Raw genomic sequence first — 15,969 nt, 5'->3', positions numbered from 1 at the left:
TTATTTATCATTTTGGCCAATTTTTTACTTATCAATCCAGTAGCTTATAGCACAGAGGACTTAAGGCAGAGAAGAAATGTGATGATATAGCATAATTTATAAGAACTGAATTAAAAACAAAACTAAGTCAGAAATGAAGATAAGAGCATATCACAAGGACATACATAACTGCCATAAATTTGTGTCTATACTTCCAGGAGATTCTTATGGTTATACAATTCACAGTGTCTCAGAGAAAAGAAATCTTTGCTCAGGAAAAGTTTAGCCATTCTTAGAATTCAGATCAAGCGATACACAGTATGATTTACTGTATTGAGTATGTGTCCATTTCCCCGCTGGACTTACAGGACCTTGAAGGAAAGAATGTCCTCTTGCTTTGTCAGGTTCATGGTAGGAACTCAGTAAATATGAGTTGAATATAACTGAATAAATCCTTCATATTTCTAAAATAAGCACCAAAATTGAATTTCTACATTGTGTATAGCCAATCATTATACATTTATATTTTATTTCTTAAAAAGCACTTAATAGGGAATTTTAATATGTCTCAGACATACTTTTTATTATAAGTAATTTATCCACAGAAGAATTTTTCCTTCAGAATGCTTATATCTGCCTTAGAATTAAATGTATATTACTTTTTAGTACAGAAACTTCATGTAGAGGATACAATCAGCCATGTTAAAAAAATCTTGATAAATCTTAAATCTGAGAGATATGTATAAAGGACTTACGCTGTTATCCCTACTTCTGAATATGTTGAAATTTATCATAAGCATTTTCAATAACTATATGTATTCCTTTTAGATCATACTCAAATGCTGTTGAATTTCCTATTTGATGAACTCATGCTCATTTATTTTAAAAACATCTCATGGTTTATTTCCAAAATATTTATTTGGTTGGAAATAATAAACTCTTTCCTAAAATGTAATGAACATTTTCTTCTAATTCCAAACCCAATACCAAATAATAATAGCAATTAGAAAATAATCTCACTGATATTCTGTTCTTTTAGCTGAATTTTGTTTCTTAAAAAGTAAAACTAATTATTATATTCAGTGTCTTTTTGAAACATCCCAACTCCCATAAATGCAGATTGCTGAATTTTAACCTGCTTTCTTAAGCTAGCAGCGAATAAACATATGTCTCTAAATTTGTGGCCAATAAAGCCTGTTTTATTGTATTAGTAAGATTCAGGTAGTAAAGGAAGTCATTCATTGTTAGAAGATTCATGAAACGACCAAAGTGCTAGGCAATTAGCATTGCACAGAATTAATTGTATAAAATATATTTACAAAAAATTAAACATCAGATATACGGTTATTTGAGTATATAATAAACTTTACTCTTCACTTTCTAGAAAATGCAATCTTAGGAAAACTAAATGTAAAAATACAGTAAGCATTTAGAGACCATTCAAAGACTAGATTTTTTGACTAGATTTTTTTTAAAGGTAATCTTTCTTAGGAAAAAAGATGCTGCAAAATGTCAGTGATGGAATGTATTTTTAGTGTTTGAGCACAGCATGTCTCAGTAAAACAAATGTCAGCCATCTGACCTAGGTAACACTTGAGAAATTTAGGACTCTTGAGAGAACCCTAAGAGTACTGCAGTTGCTAGAGGTGCAGCGCGCTGCCCCGTGGGCTGTTGGCTGTGCTGCTTGTGATGGTCCTCTCTCGCCCACAGGTGGTCTGATGGGTGGAGACCTCGCGTCCGGTGCAGGCACCAGTGCAGGTGAGTGGAGGCCCAGTGCCGGAGTGCGCGCCGTTGTTGAGCAGCCCTGTACTTTGTGATCTACAGAAGCGCATCTTTTCCACAGTTGAGAGATCAGGGAGACACATGGGAAAATGGCCCCAAGAATTTCTAAAGCATTTTGATGAAGCAGGAGTGATTGGATAGTAACAGCGATGACTGTTTATTAAGTAGACCTTTCCATAATAAAGCTTCAGCTAGTCAACATAAGCAGAATTGGGTGTTCTGATCAAATCAGTTTAATCCTAGGTACCATCTCTGGTGGCCGCCAGAGTACCTTTAGCAAACCTGACAAGTCACGTCCTTTGTAAATTATTTCACGTTAAATGCGAATCACTTTCTACACAAAGTACTGAACACTTGTATACTTCTAAAGGAGAATATGTAAAGAAAAAGAAGGAGTGAGATTATAACCATTCAACAATAGTGTTAAAATAAAACCACATTTGGGATTAAAATGAGTTCTTAGAGAATATAAACACAGTGTACCTCTCAAAAAAGCACATTAAATACAGTTCAGCTGTTTAAGAACCTCTTGCATTGTGGCCAATTGGTCGCAGAGTCACATTTCTCCAGGGTCCCGTGTTAATTCATATTATAGTGATTACTGAGATGTCGATGTCATTTCCAATGCAGAGGTAAGACAGCACAATACTTTCTAATGCTAACTGCAGTTCACTATTGGCATAACAAGTAACCATGGTAATTCCTGCAGTAAAACATACTGTACATTTAAAATAGCAGGAGGCAGGCATGATAACACAAGGTTATGTTTGAAATATCAAAAAAATTCAAGTTTATTGAACTATCTGTGGACAGCCAAATTAAAATATTTTGCCAGGTTTGACTATAATAGGCTATTAATTATAAGAAAGAAGATTAAAAATTGGCATATAGAAACATGTTTATAAATATGTCCATTTGGGAGTCATGTTTCTTGTTTCTGGTATTGGCTCTTCATTAATTCAGTAAGTAATGAATAAAAAGTGTAAGAACTAGTGGGTTAACAGACAGAATCAATGGTCCTGACTTCCTGTTTTATCTAGCTTTTCAGGATTAGGTAGAGTCAGATTAATGATTAGACTGAATATACTATTTTGCTGGATATTGAAACAAAGAGCTCTTTTTTTTCCCCTCAAAAAAAAAAAAAAAATCAGGATTTGTAGCCTGAAAATTATAGACCAAAGGATTCAAGTCTCTGCCAGACACTATGGCTAGAGGGGGTGGTGGGGCTGAAAACTGGGTTGTCTCAAAGTCCAATAAAAAGGTAAATAAGAGTAGTGTAGATATTATGATATTTTATTCAGTATCTTGATGCATCAGTTTGCTTGCTTGCATGAGAACAGCCAATAACAGTGATGAAAGTTAATAGAAAAAGCATGTGGAGTTGGGGAACGGGTACTCATCTTTGATGACGTGGCCTCTTGTTACTGCCTAATAGCTAAAATGCGTTAGAATTCTATATTGAAAATAAGTGTTGTTCAATTATACTGTCATTGTCAATTCCCTGACAGTCCACTAAGTTAAATGGCCCTCTGGGGAGAAAGAAGACACTCAATCTTGTAAACATAAAAGTTAGCCACATATAGGCTATCACGTCATTGAACTAAAAACATCTTGTAGGCTTAGCAAATTCATTCCCCAACTTCAGGACTGCCGCCATAACTCAGGAATCTTCTACGTCAAAAATGGAAGGAAGTTAAAAAAAACAACACTCAGTTGGTCCACTTTGATGATGATAAATACTGTATATTGATGATTGTATCTTTTAGTGAGCATATAACAGTCAGTTTCTGTATAGTTATGAAAGAGTTACTTCCCCACTTTTTAAAAATAGAGGAAGAAGCCCTTTCTAACTCTGGTTCCACAGAACACCTGTTGCAGATGCCACTGAGTGTTAAGCTTAGCTGCTATGTCCTGCCCACAGACTCAGCCGTCTGCCCCTTCTTGCTCACACCAGCCTGTATCAAATGTCAGAGTGAATATATTGGTGGTGATGTCAGAGAATCACATAACACCGAAGGAAACAAGGCCAGTCAGAATGTCTCTGCATTTTCAGAAAAGAAAACTAAAGCAAAACGGCCAAAAGATACCTTCCAAATTTTGAATATTGTCATTGAAATTCAAGGTCTCAGATAAAGTTAGAAACTCTGAGGTCAAGTGGCAGGACTCTCCAGTTAAGTTAAATTATTTTTCAGTCTGTGCGTGCTCAGTTGCTTCAGTAGTGTCCAACTCTGCGACCTTATGGGCTGTGGCCGGTCAGGCTTCTCTGTCCGTGGGGATTCTCCAGGCAAGAATACTGGAGTGGGTTGCTGTGTCTTCTTCCAGGGATTGAACCCGCATCTTGTTTGTCTCCTGCATTGGCAGATGGGTTCTTTACCACTAGCGTCCACCTGGGAAACCCTTTTCAGTCCAATTTTCTTCAGTATCTACTCATCTCAACTTGCAAAAAGAGTATAGTCTCACGAGGAAAGGAAGTAAATTCAGTATTTATTGTGTTTCTTTAAAACCAAGGGACCAAAGAAGTAAGCATCCTTCTCTCTCAGCTCAATCATAAAGTATAGCATCTTTTGCATCCACTCACTCCCTGCACTATACCTGTCCCTCATCCCACCATCCAGTGAGTCATCAGGTCTTAACAACTTACCAAATGTCTCCAAGGTATTTCCTAAATCTACCCCCTTTCTCTCCATTCCTATCTCACTGTCCTGGTTCAGGTTCATAGCAACACTCCAGAACTATTTACAAAGATCCCTAATTCATTTCCTGACCTCACATTGCATCCCACTCCAGACTCCCCATTGCTGCTGCTGCTGCTGCTAAGTCACTTCAGTCATGTCCAACTCTGTGCGACGCCAGAGACGGTAGCCCACCAGCCTTCCCCGTCCCTGGGATTCTCCAGGCAAGAACACTGGAGTGGGTTGCCATTTCCTTCTCTAACGCATGAAAGTGAAGTCGCTCAGTCGTGTCCGACTCCTAGCAACCCTGTGGACTGCAGCCCACCAGGCTCCTCCATCCATGGGATTTGCTGGGCAAGAGTACTGGAGTGGCTTGCCATTGCCTTCTCCGAGACTCCCCATTAGTCTTTATCAAAGCCTTAAACTCATTGTAGGTTATCATTCAGATGCTTAAACTCCAGCAGTGATTTCCCAGCTCTTTCAGAATTAACCATGAGCCTCTTATCTCTATGGGCTTTCCTGGTGGCTCTGCGGTAAAGAATCTGCCTGCAATGCAGGAGACATAAAAGGTGGGGGGTTCGATCCCTGGGTCGGGAAGATCCTCTGAAGGAGGGCATGGCAACCCACTCCATATTCTTGCCTAGAGAATCCCATAGACAGTGGGGCCTGGTAGCTACAGTCCATAGGGTCACAAAGAGTCAGGCACTACTGAAGCAACAGCATGCTCGCACGCTCTTATCTCTGGCCCATCCCTACCCTCTGGTCTTCAAACTTCTTACTTTCTGCCACTGCCATCAAGAACCCCACACTCAAGCTCTAATGATAGCAAACATCTAAATTGCTCTTACTATGTGATTTACACACCAAAAAAACTTTTATTTACATAGCAGCCCTTTCATGTAGATGTCCATATTATGCCCTTTCTATAGTCAGGGGACCTAAGGCACAGAGAGATTAAGTAATGGCCCAGGATAGAACCCCGGGCAGTCTGTCTCCAGAGTGCGTGTTCTTAACTGCATTATGCTTCCACTTTCTAAACAGCGTCACAGCTTCTTGCCTTTGTGTGTGCTTTCTTAGCATTCTCCTACTTCATGCTGCTGAGCACTGCCTGTCATCCTGCAGAATTCAGTCCAACCATTCAGGAAATCCTTTCCTGACTCTTCCAGAAGGAATTAGGCACCTCTCTTGCCTACATTGTTTATCTCCTTGCATTGTAATTGCATTATCTGGTCATGCATCTGTCTCCTGGACACTTCCCTCTGGGGGCAAACTGTCTCTTCAGTTAGTATTCCCAGCTCAAGATACAAGAGCGAGGACATGGCAGATATTCAGTAAGTCCGTGTTAGCCGAATAAAGGAAAATTTGATCTTCTAGACATAAATTTTTTATACTGTTTATGTGGAAAAAAGAAAAAATACTTCAAAGAAATAATGTAATTTTCAATATAAAAATATATACCCTTGATCTGTAATTCACAGAAATAACATAATCTTCTGATACTGTAGATAATGAATAATGAATTCATTGATTAAATGGCTGAGCACTATTAACCAGTAAAGTTTGAAACAAACTTTAACTTACCTAATGGAAAACCTGAAGGGCTGATATATATCAGAAAATAAAACATAGGCGAGTACCTCTGACCATCACAGGTTTCTTCTTGAAATAATGAACATCTTATTGCTTAAGTTGAAGTCCTTTCATACGTGAAGGTGAGAGGTGATAAAGAAGAAACAGGATGGGGTTGTACTCTTGATGTAAGAGAAATATGCACCAAGTCATTATGATACGTTAGTAATAGTGACATTTGTAGGTTTCAGTTGACAGTTATTCATCCACTATTTAATCCTTTACTTTCAAGAGCCAAAATTGAAAGTCATTGCTTTTAAAATTACATTTTGTCATATCTCTGTACATTAAAGCTTTTAACATGCTACTCTTAGTGCTTACAGATGAGTGTAAGATCAAGTTCAGTTGAGTTTCTGTATTCATTAGGTTTAATCGTTAGCACAGCAGTGCCTTGTGTTGGATTATTCATTTTCTTATTGATGCCCTTTGTTTTCATGACCTAATTGCTTTTTTATTGAGTTGAAAGTACCAGTATGCTCAAGGATGTACTGTTTCCTGATTGAGATTTTTTTTTAAAAAGGGGGGGTGGTCGAGGAGCAGAAAGAAAATCCTTTAGGCATCTCTTTGAAAAGTCAGGAGAATTGTACAGTCTACATAGCTATTTGACAATAAGGCAAAGGATATTTATGTATATTGGTTAATAATTTTAATTGGCATTTATTGTAAATTAGAGATAATTTTATATAAAAAGAAACTAACAGCTGTTTCCTTATTTTGATTGTTAATTGTTTACTATTTTATGCATTTGGTTGTCAAGCATTGTCACTTCTGGAATGCTTAATTTGTATCAGCTAAATACATGGAGACTTGGTAGTGGCAGTGTGCTGCTGTGGATAAACCACTGAGCAGTGGCTGAGGAAGGAGACCTGGCTTCCAGACTCTGAAAAGACTCCACTCGGCAATACTTTGGGCTTCTGAATGTAGTACTCACATTAGGGATAAGACACAAAAGTCTTTAGGGTCCATATACATGTAATGTCTTATGATCATATAATCATAAAAATCCACCAACATGACATTTTTGTAATTCATTTAGCATTGGAAAAGAAAAATTTAGCATATCATAAAATAGAACTAAATGAGAAGAGGAAAAGTTCATAACAATGTTTAATTATTCTATATCAATACCATTGCTTTAGAACTATCTGTTTTTGAAAATACTTATCAAAATTTTCTTGGCTGACTTTCTTATCTACCAAGTAGACTACTCTGCAGTTCTTACTCAATGATTTAAAATATCGATGAGAAGTGGTTAAAAATTCAGTTTAAGAGAATTGGCTTTGACAAGTTTACCTTTTTTTTGCCTAACAAAACACAACTTCAGAATCAATATTCAAGAAAAGGAGATTACCATTTAGTTACTCTCAAACAAAACTTTTTTGTTGGTATAAAAATGTAATTTTATATTACTTTTTAAAAATTTGTTAAGCAGCCTGTGAATAAAAGCTAAGTTGGATTCTTTTGCAGTATTATGTTAGTGTCAGTTCTGAATAAAAATTCTGAGCGCATTTTCAGTTTTACCTTGGGAGTTCACCCAAAACATAAATAAACATCCAACAGCATTGCTTTATTACTGTCTATGCAATTCAGCGACAGTGATATTTTTAACCCAAATCAAGGTTATCTAGATTTATTAAAAGAAAAAAAAATACTGTCCTCTAGTTGGATAACCTACAGCACATGATAATCAGCCACTGCCAAGAAAACCAGTGTCCACTTCCCAAATACAAGACCTGGCAGATTGTAGATAAAGTGGTACCTTGACACCATTCTGTAGAGGCCATGTTGAAATGAGAGAGGCAGATGGAAGAGAAGACAAGTGGATGTTACAGGCTAAGTCAGGACACCATCTACTTTCAGCCCCTTTGAAAGTAGGGGTTTGAATTAATTCTTAAGGAAAAACAAAATTTCAAATTGTAACTTCCCCAGAGAGTGTTTCAGCAGATTTTAGAGCCTTTTGTATGTCAATGATTTCTGACCTCGCAAATTGGATCCTGTTTATCCCCTTTCTATTATATTCAGTAAAGCAATGTGAAAATTGGTCTCTTCACTCATATCCCACTGATTTAACCTAAGAGTGTGATTCATAATAAAATTTTGGTCTTTTTAATATTGATTCACGCAGTTAACATTTCCTCCCTAAATTATTTGTTTTGGTCAACACTTACCTTTTTTCTCTCAGCATTTTTTTTTTCCTCGAATAGTGTTGGTTTCTTTCTTTCCCGCTTTCGGCATCACCATAAGATTTTATTTGGAGATAATACAGAAGCTTTTTTCAAAATCATTAGTGATATGAAACTGCATCAATAGACAGCTGATCCTGATGGAGGGATGTGGTTAAAAAAACCCCTCTTGGAAATCAATGTTTTACCTACTGGGGACTTTTTGGGGCTTCAAAGCTTTCGGCCAAGAGTATAATGTGCTGTTTTTAGACAAACCTTTGCCAGTCTTAAATTTTAGTTAGGCTTATATAGTATGTTTCACTTGAATTTCAGTTTTAAGTGTACAGGCATGAAAGTCTCATATTTGAAAGATCAAATATATTCCTTTAGTTTATGTGAAAGGAAACTCAGGGGCTTCCCTTGTGGCTCAGAGGTAAAGAATCTGCCTGAGATGCAGGGGACCCAGGTTCGATCCCTGGATCGGGAGGATCCCCTGAAGAAGGGAATGGCTACCCACTCCAGTATTCTTTCCTGGAGAATCCCATGGACAGAGGAGCCTGGCGGGCTATCGTCCACAGAGTTGGAAAGAGTTGTACCTGACTGAAGCAACTGAGCATCACACAAAGGAAACTGTATTGCACCAAAACCTTGTATAAATAGGTTCAATTTGTCGTCTACAGATGTGTCCATTAAGGATTCACTCAGCTCGTTCATTATTGCTCCATTTCAGCTATAGTAACTGAACATAATATCTATTTGGTAACTGTCTTATTAAACACTGTGCCTTCCTTTCACAATTTTTTGGCCTTAGACTCCACTTACAATCTCTAGTTATGACACAGAACTGAGTTGTTGTATTTGTACTGTAAGAGGGGGGAAAAAAATCCCTGCTATATTAGGTTTTGATGATCTAGTAATATTATATTATCAGTCACATCCTACTCTTTGTGATCCCATGGACTGTAGCCCACCAGGCTTCTCTGTCTGTGGGATTTTCCAGGCAAGAATACTGGAGTGGGTTGCCATTTCCTCCTCCAGGGGAATCTTCCTGACCCAGGGATCAATCGAACCCAAGTCTCCTGGGTCTCATGAATTGGCAGGCGAATTCTTTAACACTGAGCCACCTGGGCAGCCCATGGTAATAATAGTAAATCTAAATCTGTGGTCAATTTCCCTATTCAAACATGATAACATTAATTTACATAACAATCATGTAAAGGAAACCTTTGGTATTAAGCAGCTCGGAGAAAACTGTAAAATCCTGGAGCAAAAGTTTTGCTCATGCAGTAATTTGGGAAAAATACTTTAGAGGCAGATATTCAGAATAATAAAATAACCAAGAAAAATACGTGATGTTCAAGTTACTTTAGGGAAGATGTTGTCCTTGGAAAGTCGGTGAATCCCCACGTTGCAGGATTGTGGTGAAAATTAAATGAGATCATTGATACACGGCAGCATTGAGCACACTTTCTGGCCTAGAGTAAGTGCTTGTTAAAAGATGTTGGCTCTTGTTAGTATTACAGTTATCTATATTCTTGACTTCCTAAGCAAAAAAAAATAAAGCTCGGTTTAATCTAGTCCCAGTAATATTTATGAAATGTGCAGGGTATGAGTAGTGCTCTACTAGGCTTCACCAAGACAGATGCCTGCCACGGCCCCTACCCTAGACGGTGGGAGTAGAGAGGAGATATTAATAAATCCCAGACAGAAAGGGAGCGCAGTGCAGTGCAACACGTTTCGTTCGAACATTATCATCTTCTGATGTGTTTGCAGCAGTTGTGTAAATGTTAAAACCACAAGTAATTATTCTTTCTCTTCTGTCACGTTCTCTCTAATTTGAACTGTCTCAATATTTTTGTTTAGAAAAATGACTGAAAGAATGAGCAATTGTGTCAATAATGAAGACACCCCCTCATTTTTTAGCAAAGAGACAGCCCCCAAATCGCAAGAAGTGAACAATTAAGTGAGTCATAAATCTATCTATCATTCATTGTTAAGTGGAACTTTTTTTTTTAAGATAGCAAGGTTCCATCTCATTTTTATGGTGCAATGAAAAACTATCCCTTCAGTAAGACAGTCCTCAGAACAGAACGATATTTTGTGTGTCTTTGTGCCCTGGAAACATCAGATTGTCAACTTTTTTCTTATTTGCAAATGGAGCCTTTATCCTGAGAGAAGGGAAGATTCATGGATGCATTCTAAATCTGAAACATCTGGCTTTCGTAATAATGTAGTGGAAGCAACTTGTGCTTTGGATTCAAATCAAAGCTCTCCCACTTACTGACAAGCCTTAGAAACTCCCGGAACCTCAGTTTCCTCATCTGTCAAAAATCGGGACGAGAATGCCTGACCCACATGACTCTCAGGAAAGAAATGAGAGTGGTCTGCCAACGCAAAGCTGCTTTATGACACAGACTCCAGTCTTTGGAAGAATAACTTAGTACCCAGTAAAATTTCTTTACTTCTGCCTCACAATCCAGAGGCTACTGTATGTGCTGAATGTTTAAAGTTCTAGTTGGCAGATGGACTGTTAATTTCTCAAAAGATTCTAAACAGAACCAAGAAACATCAAGGACGAGTAGGGTCAATGGGAAATTCATGAAGGTCTAGTTCATCATCAGAGTGACCTAGTCAAGCCGAAGAGACTAGTCTCTTTTTAAATGTCTGCTGCCCTCCAACTGGTACAACCAAGAATAGTCTTGGCTTGGGTGTATTCTTGGGGTATTTTTCTAAGAATACACCACAAAAGACACTGAGGTTTCACAGGAGTTTCTTCTCAGTCTGACATTATGCATTATTATATTGTTTCCCTAAGAAACCCCCAGATAGAGTGGAGACTTGATTTTTACTTTTAAGAATCTGTAATCAGGAGTCTTTAGCTGGATAAGAATCAGAAATCTGATTTGCCCCCATTCTGCAGTAGGCATATTGAAATTTTCATTATTCCCAGATTTCTGACCTCTAAATGTTTTGTGGTTGCCTTTTCCCTTAGAGCCATCCCATGAAAAAGATCTCCTTTCTCCTCAAAAAAAAAAAAAACAAAACCTGATTGTGATTTACAACAGCTGGATAACTTATAGTAGCTGTTGCTTTTAACAGCATTTCAAGCATTCAGGGCAAAGTGAATGTAAGACTGAAGACTAGAAGGGCACAGTTTTTCCCACTAAAAACTATTTTAGGTGTGTTGCTTACAGTAGAGCAGTGGGTTATATGAGCCAGTTTACCGTTTACAGTTAAAATAGATGAAGAGACGTAGGTTTATTTGTGACACAAAACAATGTCTTGACATTGGAAACTAACTTAAAACTTTTTAAAGGTCAAATGTAAAATTACTTGATAGTAGTGAACATTATTGGGCTTCCCTAATAGCCCAGTTGGTAAAGCATCCGCCTGCAATGCAGGAGACCCCAGTTTGATTCCTGGGTCAGGAAGATCTGCTGGAGAAGGGATAGGCTACCCACTCCAGTATTCTTGGGCTTCCCTTGTGACTCAGTTGGTAAAGAATTCACCTGCAATGCGGGAGACCTAGATTCGATCCTTGGGTTGAGAAGATCCCCTGAAGAAGGGAAAGGCTAACCCACTGCAGTATTCTGACCTGGAGAATTCCATGGACTGTATAGTCCATGGAGTCACAAAGAGTCGGACACGACTGAGCAACCTTCACTTCACTTTAGTGAACATTATTTTATATATATAACATCTTTAGTTTAACAAGATTGTATGCCATAAATGTTTTCAGAATTGTTCTGTTGAAAGAAAAAAAAAAAAAGAAACCTAAGTGGGAAAAACATTTGGCTGAAGTAAAAACAGAAAATCAATACATCAGAGGTTTAGCTCTACGCTCAACTTAATGTTTTCCTGTGGCAGTTTGCTTCAAATTCCCAAAAATAAAATGCCATTAACAAAGTACTAAACAAAGTAATTTCTATAACCTATATATTAGAAATTCTTTTTCAGATACCTAATAGTGGATACTATAAGATACTGGGCATTTTCCTATCATGTTGAGTGGTTTTGATGATGAAGCTGGTCTCTTAAATAGATGGTCAGTAGGTAAACGTCTTTACCCTCTATTACAGGGGAGAAGATTATTGACTAAAATATTTCAGAATCTACCTTTAAAAGCATAGTTAATCATCCACTCAAAATAGCACACTGAAAGTTAAACAGCTTCTCTGGCACTTAGTGTAGCTAAACCCAATATTTCCTATTTGTAAATATTTATTTATCCAGAAGGAGACTAGAAATATGGTTTGGAACATTGCCCCTTATGTAAGTCCAATGTCTTTTGAACCAGAATTGCTATTTTTGACGCCCAAGTTGACTATGTTCCACATCACCTCTGACTTAGGAGGCCCCTTTTTAAAAAATACTTGTTTTATTTGGACTCTGCCGGGTCTTCGTTGTGGCCCACGGGATCTTTGTTTCGGTGGGCAAACTCTTGGTTCCTGCATGTGGGATCGAGTTCTCCAACCAGGGATCGGACCTGGGCCCCCTGCGTTGGGAGCATGGCGTGTTAACCTCTGGACCAGCAGGCAAGACCCTTCGGGGTCCCTTTGAGTCTCATGTCCCTGGTCTCCCACTTTGTTTCCTCTCTTCCTTTGTGTTCCTGGAATTTTAGGGTGAGATTGGATAGAGAAGGGTTTTCAGAGTCTCAGAGTATGCCCCCGTTCCAAGGAGCAGGTCTGGGTTGTGCTTCAGAGCGTGGGCTCTGGACACACTGCTGGGTTCAAACCATGGCTTAACCAGTTGATAGCTGTTTGCCGTTGGGCAAGTTACGGGATCTTTCTTTTCTTCAGCTTTCTATTTATGTAACCCAAGGATACTCTTAGCACCTCACAGGGTTGTTGTTGTGAGGATGAAAGGTGCTTTATATCCGTGTGAAATAGCCAACACTCTGCGTAGGCGCGTGTACTGTTCTGGGTATGCATTGTGGATATGTACATGATGCTTACGTGCATGATGTTGTTAATGCGCTTGGTCATTCATACCATCTAAAATGCTTGCCGTTGTTAATATTGCGTGGTCGTGTTGGTGATGGCTGCCTCGGGAGAGTATGTGGGAGTCTCTGATTCAGATGACTTTTATGCCTCTCTCACACTAATGAAATCATTGCTTAGCGTGTGAAAAACCAAGGCGCGGTATAGTTGAAGAAACGCTAATGGAGACCTCATGACGAGGAACTGCATTTATCTGCTTAATCCGCCTTTGTCCTCATCCCCCATCTGCCTTGTAAATCTTGCAAGGCTGCCGCTTCCCTCAGACCTCATTCCTCATGTGCTCCCTGGCAGATGCGTCCTAACTAAGCTCCCTCACAACAGTCTCACCCTTTAATGCCTCCTTTCTGCTGCCACTCTTGCTTTTTTCTCGACACACAGCTAACGATGCCACTTCCTACTCATAAACAACTTTGGCTGTTCTTTATCTATGGTATAAAGTTTAGTAAAAGTTTAGTATCAAGTCTCCGGTATTAAAGTTAGCATGACCCAAGAGACTTGTGTTAGCCAAGCCTACTTTCCCAGCTTCCAAAAACTGCATCCCCTGAAATGACCTATATTTCGCCTTCACAGGAATCCTCATCCTTCTCAAACACAGCCATGACTCTGAGATCTATCATGAATTCCCTCTCTCCAGGAAGCCTGTCTCTGAACCATCTAGTAAAATCCAGTACATTCTTAATTGCCACCCTTCTACCATTCTTTTTCCTAGGAAAGCATGCAACCCATCTTTTGGTAGAAAGTTCTGTGTGAGTAACTTGTTACTGAAATTCTTGACATAGAGGCAACCCGTGGCAGTAGACACTTGTCAGTGTGGAAGAAAAGATCCAGGGTCTCCGAGTTTTCTTCTTCGTTAGGGGGAAGTTCTACTTTATTTGATTCTGCTGCTTACATTTAACTAAGGTAATGTGCTAGGAAATGATTAACAGGTGCAGCAGATGAAAAAAAAAAGCTTCAGTTAGCTCTCTGTTAACAAATTTAGTAGGTGGGCACTTGCATGATTTTCTGATTTTTATATTATGTGGTTGATAAGCAGTTTCTCTCAGCGGTGTACTTGGACATCACCTTGATGTTTGAAATTACCGAGTTACACATTACATTTTCAGTTCTTATCCCATGTCCCCTCATAATTTGACTTGTAGTGCCGTTTCTGAATAATTTTAATTTTTCCAGCATTATCTGTCTATGTGTTTTGTGAGGATTTGAAACACAAATAGATGAGTGTTCTGTGTAGTATTAGCCTCTAATTGCACAGAGTTTGGGAGGAGAGTGAGTTCAAGGTGGACTGAGGTTGTCTGAAAGGTATGATGAGAGCCCTGGGCCTTAGCTGATCCTTAAAAATGAATTTTGAGTTAAACAGGAAGTCAAACACTGCCAGTTACTGACCTGCTAGAGCAAAGACTCAGATGTATTCAGAGGATGGTGAGCTTGGCCGTGGCCATTGGAAGTTAGGTTAGATATACAGGGCAGGTCAAACTGTGTCCCCCTCTGAGAGCCAAGCCAGGGCACTGAGCCACTAGAGTTAAGTGTGACCTGAAAAAGGAGCCTGAGAGAAGCGGCACTAGAGAAAGATTTTTTTATATAGAACATCTTGGGAGTGTTTATTAGCTTTATTATCACACATATGCACGGAAGTTTGCACACAGCTTCAAGGAGCAATCTTCCTACAGCCCATCATTGTAAGGCCTGCTGAAAAACCCTTCAACTAGAGACCAGGAACCCCAAACAGCAGGTTATGGAAAGACCTAGTCAGATGGCAGTGAAAGCTTAATGTAGAATGGTGGCAGTGAAAATGGAAAGAGGCCTTTTTGAAGAAAAATTGACAAGATTTGGTAACTAATTGGATATGGAGTTGAAAGAGGCGGGGGGAATAGTCAAAGATGATGATTTGAGTGACTACAGAAAAGATAGTGCTGATGAAAAAGATTAACCTTGGTCCATGAGAACTAGTTTCTGTTTTGTGCTGATTAGTTTTATATGCTTGTATTTATAATTTAAAGTCTAGGAGGAAAAAAATGAAGTGAAAAGACTCATAATGTCTAAACATCCAAATAGGAGAAAGTTTCCAAACGTCGGGCTCAAAGAGAGTTCCACATTCAGTTGAGCTCTGTGAAACAAGGCAAAGTGTCCTCCTCACAACATCATAAGCCAGAAATATGTTCTTTGGATTTACAACTTCTTAAAATAGGAGTCAATTAAAAGAAAAAAAAAAGTAGAGCAAGTGTTTTCAAGTTAACTGGAGAGAAAAAAATTTTTTTCTGCTAACACCACATTTGAAGTTCTATATATTTACACTAGTTTTAATATGAGTGTTTAGAAATTTGTAACCCAGCGAGGTGGATTCTGTTATCCTTGATACAGATTGTATTGTGAATGCTCAAATTGTTTTATGTGAAACAATATTTTTCATCAAATGAAACTATAAAACAGGCGAACTCTAAAGTTGGGTCTGCTCTTCATTTCTTATAATCTGTAATCAGGAAATCCATTCACTCGTGCTTTATAATTTTTGTGCTTTTAAGTGGTCAGGGGAATGTGACATCTGCATGCAGCCCCATCCAAATTGATCATCGTCCCAGGCAGAGGGTAATTTTCAAACGTAGCATGAAGAAAGGTGGAATCTATATCTCAGAAGTTTATTGAAGGGTAGCATTTCCCACCTCCCGACCCTGACTTTGAAAGAGACCGTTCTGTTGGGTGAATTTATCTTAAGGTAAGACACCAGCCTCAACAGAAGGCCACAGCGCC

General features: G+C 38.6%; 1 protein-coding gene across 25 annotated transcripts in view; it reads left to right on the top strand.

Annotated features, from left to right (window-relative positions):
• MEF2C (myocyte enhancer factor 2C) overlaps nucleotides 1–15,969 on the top strand; it is a 178,280-nt gene that overhangs the window by 144,039 nt on the left and 18,272 nt on the right. For all 25 annotated transcript variants that reach the window (XM_069590079.1, XM_069590080.1, XM_069590071.1 and 22 more), the window contains one exon: nucleotides 1,690–1,737. In XM_069590079.1, the coding sequence (XP_069446180.1) occupies nucleotides 1,690–1,737 (48 nt within the window). The remainder of the gene's footprint in view (nucleotides 1–1,689; nucleotides 1,738–15,969) is intronic.

This window comes from Ovis canadensis, chromosome 5, assembly GCF_042477335.2.
Source record: "Ovis canadensis isolate MfBH-ARS-UI-01 breed Bighorn chromosome 5, ARS-UI_OviCan_v2, whole genome shotgun sequence".
Lineage (NCBI taxonomy): Eukaryota > Metazoa > Chordata > Mammalia > Artiodactyla > Bovidae > Ovis > Ovis canadensis.
The sequence above is the reverse complement of the archived record's forward strand: the minus strand, read 5'-3'. Positions and strand labels throughout refer to the sequence as shown.